The sequence below is a fragment of the Alligator sinensis genome, unplaced genomic scaffold (assembly GCF_000455745.1).
Source record: "Alligator sinensis unplaced genomic scaffold, ASM45574v1 scaffold1300_1, whole genome shotgun sequence".
In the NCBI taxonomy this organism is placed as follows: Eukaryota; Metazoa; Chordata; order Crocodylia; family Alligatoridae; genus Alligator; species Alligator sinensis.
Genome location: NW_005843162.1, coordinates 230,933 through 235,332, shown reverse-complemented (window position 1 = coordinate 235,332; position 4,400 = coordinate 230,933). Strand labels below are relative to the sequence as shown.

The 4,400-nt window shown below is 54.3% G+C and overlaps 1 protein-coding gene across 1 annotated transcript; it reads left to right on the top strand.

Moving 5' to 3' along the window:
- Positions 1-6: 6 nt before the first annotated feature.
- Positions 7-4,379, top strand: PIP4P1 (phosphatidylinositol-4,5-bisphosphate 4-phosphatase 1). The gene is made up of 6 exons (XM_025194117.1): positions 7-210; positions 303-409; positions 499-604; positions 1,949-2,001; positions 2,270-2,360; positions 2,645-4,379. The coding sequence occupies exons 1-6, from the start codon at positions 118-120 to the stop codon at positions 2,786-2,788; spliced, it is 594 nt and encodes a 197-aa protein (XP_025049902.1). The 5' UTR covers positions 7-117; the 3' UTR covers positions 2,789-4,379.
- Positions 4,380-4,400: the final 21 nt, after the last annotated feature.

Sequence of the window (4,400 nt, the reverse complement as noted above, 5' to 3'; positions counted from 1 at the left end):
CCCCACCCCCCCTTCGCAGGCTTCCCGCCCTTCCCCGAGGGGCACCCGGCCGTGCTGCCCGGCGAGGACCCGCCGCCCTACTCGCCCCTGACCAGCCCCGACAGCGGCAGCGCCCCCATGATCACCTGCCGCGTCTGCCAGAGCCTCATCAACGTGGAGGGCAAGATGCACCAGCACGTGGTCAAGTGCAGCGTCTGCAACGAGGCCACCGTGAGTCCCTGCCGCCCCCCCCTCCCCTCCCCGGGATCCCCCTCTCCGGAGCCGGGTGCGGGCGCTCACCCGAATCCCCTCCCTGCCCCCAGCCCATCAAGAACGCGCCGCCGGGGAAGAAGTACGTGCGGTGCCCCTGCAACTGCTTGCTCATCTGCAAGGTGACGTCTCAGCGCATCGCCTGCCCCCGGCCGTACTGGTGAGACACCACGAGGACGGAGGCCAGCCTCGGGGATGGGGTGCATCTCGGTCCCGGGAAGTTAAATGCATGTTTTTCTCTGCCCGCAGTAAAAGAATCATTAACCTGGGCCCGGTGCACCCCGGCCCCTTGAGCCCCGAGCCTCAGCCCGTGGGAGTGCGTGTTATCTGTGGGCATTGCAAGAACACCTTCTTGGTAAGCTGGGGCCCAAGAGGAGAAGGGGACGGAGAAATCCAGGTTCCCAATTGGCGTCTAGATATACTACCCCCTGCAGGGAGCGGGAAGAGCGAGCCCGCACGCGGAGGGTGGGTGTACGAGTCTGTCCCGGTAGATTTCAATCCAGGTGCAAAGCATCATCACGCACGCATGCACACAAAGTAAAAAGTGCTGTATCATGTAGCGGTGTCCCGAAAGCTTGCAGAAAAGGACAGTTTTCTTGCCATTTTCCAGTTGGTCTAACAAAAGGTATCGTTTTGGAACCAAGAGTTCTAGTTTTTTGTATCATTTGGTTGATGCACACCTGGTTACAAGTAAATAAACCTTCAATGCTAAATTTGGGATGATTTTGCCGTGTTTGCTTGCTGGGGTAAGGAGAAGTATGGGCTCGGCGGATGATCCTGACGGTGCCTCCTGGTGTCAGAGGGTGGATCTTGAGCCTTGTGCCAACTTTATTAGTGTGTTGTCCTCTGTAGCTCAGCCCCTGTATTCTTTGGATGAAGCCCTGAACATTGAGAGAGAGAGTGAGAGTGTGTGTGTGTGTGTGTGTGTGTGAGCTCAGCCCTTGTATTCTTCTCTGGATGAAGGCCTGAACATAATACCTGTGTGTGTGTAGGGGTTGTGTGTGTGTTGTAACCGTGTTGGTCTAAGGACACAGGCAGACAAGGTTCCTCGGGCGAATCTGATATCTTTTATTAGACCAATCCAAGTAGTTGGAGAATAGTTATTAAGCAAGCTTTCGGGTTCAAAAACCCTTCGTCAGGCTAAGGAAGTTCCAGCAGTTGGTGTGCGCTGGATGGGATGAAAAGTGTGTGCGTCTTTGTGTGTATACGTGTCTGAAATGGGGAGCGGTAAGAGGATTGGATAAATTCTTGGAGGAAATGGGTATCGCTAGCTGTTGAGCACGGGAGTTAGGGATGATGCAGCCTCTGAATCAGCACCTCCTAGACCTTAAATGCTGGAGGCCATGAGTGAGCGTGGAGCATTGTGGGGTGGGGGGACCCTGGTTATACCCAATTCACTGGTTATTCCCTTTCAGCATCCACTCCCTGCCACTGACTGACACAGGATTCTGGGTGAGAATAAAGGGCAGTTCTTAGGCTCTTATGTAAGGTGACTCCTTAGTTTAGGCTGTAATATATTTGCATTACATTTAGACTTCATTTGAAAGGTTTATTTATCTTAAAACCTGTGGTAGTCTTTGCTTGTTTTTATCCTTCAATCCTTTTAAAAAGGAGAGGGGACTATAATGGATTAGGCGTGTCGAAGCTTGGAAAGTCCTAAGTGTATATTAAACTTCCTCTTGCATCTCTTCTTTTCCAGTGGACAGAGTTCACAGACCGCACTTTAGCCCGCTGCCCACACTGCCGTAAGGTGTAAGTGACTTATCGCTTGTTACAGTTGGACCCCGTGTTCCTGTGCAGGACTAGACTGCAGGGAGCCTTGCTTGGTGGGGTGGGATTGTTCGAATCCATGTAATGGCCCCAGAGGTCCAGGGAATGCAGCAACTGTGTGAATTGAGCTGTGTTGTGGGCTGGGAGCCAGGTCTTCTGCGTTCTGCCTCCAGCTTTGGAAAAGGAATGAGACTTCAGTTGGTTTAGAATAGGGGTTGGACATCTCACGCTCCGCTCTGTTTTCTTCCAGATCGTCTATTGGGCGCAGGTATCCCCGGAAGAGATGTATCTGCTGCTTTCTCCTAGGTGTAATAATGGCTGCAACTGCCACGGGCCTAGCAGTGAGTGTCTAGATGAAAGGATGGGACTGCTGGTGCTTCAGTCCTCTTCCCCTCATTCCTCCCAGGGCTGAGAGCTGGGGCTGAGTCTTGGCCTACCCAGGGGTGGGGACTTGAAATCCCTTCTTCTCAGGCATCTGGGACCAGAAGCAGGAATCCTAGTTCCTTATCTCTTGTGCTGAGCAGTAGATGCCCACTCCCTCCAGAGTTGGGCTGGAACCTGGGGCTCACCTGGTCTAAGCTGCTGGCTGGATATTCTGACCCTGGCTGTCTTTCTGTCTCTACAGTTTGGCACGTGGAAGCACGCCCGTCGATATGGCGGGATCTATGCCTCCTGGGCACTGGTCATTCTTCTAGCTGTGGTATGCCTGGGCCGGGCCATGTATTGGGCTTGCATGAAAGTCAGCCACCCGGTCCAGAACTTCTCCTGAGCCGCCTCCTACCCAACGTTTCCCTCCGGTTGGTCGCCATCATCCCCCCTCTAGCACTACACCATGTGCAGGGCCCCTTGCCCTACTGCTTCCTTCCAGCTATCTTCCGACCGTCCAGCCTTCTCTTTGAACCCCTCACCGTGGTCATGCTCCTCTTCTCCCCCACCTCTGCCAAAGCCAGGAAGGGCAGGTGGGCTTCGCAAGGAAGAGGTCTCTGACTGATGAAACCCTGAGGCTAGGAGGACATGACCCTGCCGATGCCAGGAACACTTGGACAACAGTTGCTCAGCTGGAACCTGTTGCCAAGACCAGGGACTGGCTCAAGGGGTAGCCCTGCATGGACAAAGAGGAAGCCAAACCACAGTGGCTCAGCTGGGATCCACCTCTCAAACAAGAGATGGCTGACAGTGGCGCTAGCCTTTACGCGAGAGGAAGAAACGGTAGTTCTGGTCACTGAAGAGCCCTTGGGCAGTCCCTCGTCTCTCTTGAGCGGGAGGAGGGAGTGGGGAGCACAGCTGTGATGTCTGCATGTGTGGTGGGTGTGCTGGAAATGAGTAGGAGGTTGCAGAACATTCCACGATCTATGTTGGGGGCTGATGAGGGGCCCCAAATTCCCCGTTCCCTTACCCAGCACCCCCTGCCCCCCGCTTGTCTTCGGTCAAGGGACCAAATGTAGCATTTTTGTGGGGCACCCTAGGGCTGTAGCTGGTGCCTCTGTGCTGGGGAGGCCCAGGGGCTGTTGCTGATGGTGGTGGCAGAAGCTGCTTCCTGTTTGCTCTTCCCCTTGCTCCTTGGGTAGTCTGGTTGCACATTCCCAAAGAAAGAGGGCAGCCCCATCCTGAACCTCTCGCATCTCCCTCGGGCACAATGGACAAGGAAGGCCCCAGGGCCTTCCCTCCCTGCGGATGGGTTTGACCACCATAGTAGCATCCCCTTCCTATTGTGCCCCTGGGCTTCTGTGCCTCTGGGGCACCACCCCATATCTTGGGTGAGGGTGGAATGGGTTTGGGGATCATCTTCCTCCTTTCTCTTCTTTTTTTTTTCCTCTTCTAGGGCTACTTTTGAGGAACTGCTTGGGAGGAAGGTTTGGGGAGAGACCCCTCCTCCCTCATGCCTTTATGTTCCTCTGGAGCAGGCACAAATGGAGGTTGTGAGAGGGAAGGGTGATCATCTTGGCTAGTATCACTTCCTTTTGGGGTAGCATCTCTTTTGGGGGAGTGACCAGCACTTCCTGTTCCAGAGCAGGGAGATGGAAAGTGTCAGGCCTCGGTTCCTCAGTGATCCATGGCTGGGTGGGTGGCAGGACATGGGGCTCATCTCCCACCCCCTTTGGATCTCCACATGTCCCAGGGCCAGCCCGTTCCTGCCAAGCTCATGTGGACAAACTGGATACCGCTTTTGGCTTGTACATAACCCACCACCCCTGTATATAACTATTTAAACTCCACCCTTTGCTCTTGCTCTTTCCAGGGGTTTGTCCCCTCCCTGTGCAGTGCTAATTTAAATTGGGTTTGTGTCTTTCCCAGCCCCCAGGGACAGACAGACTGACAGATGATCTGACTGTAAATAAAGAAGATTTCACATGTCTCAAGGATGTCTGGGTCACTTCTCT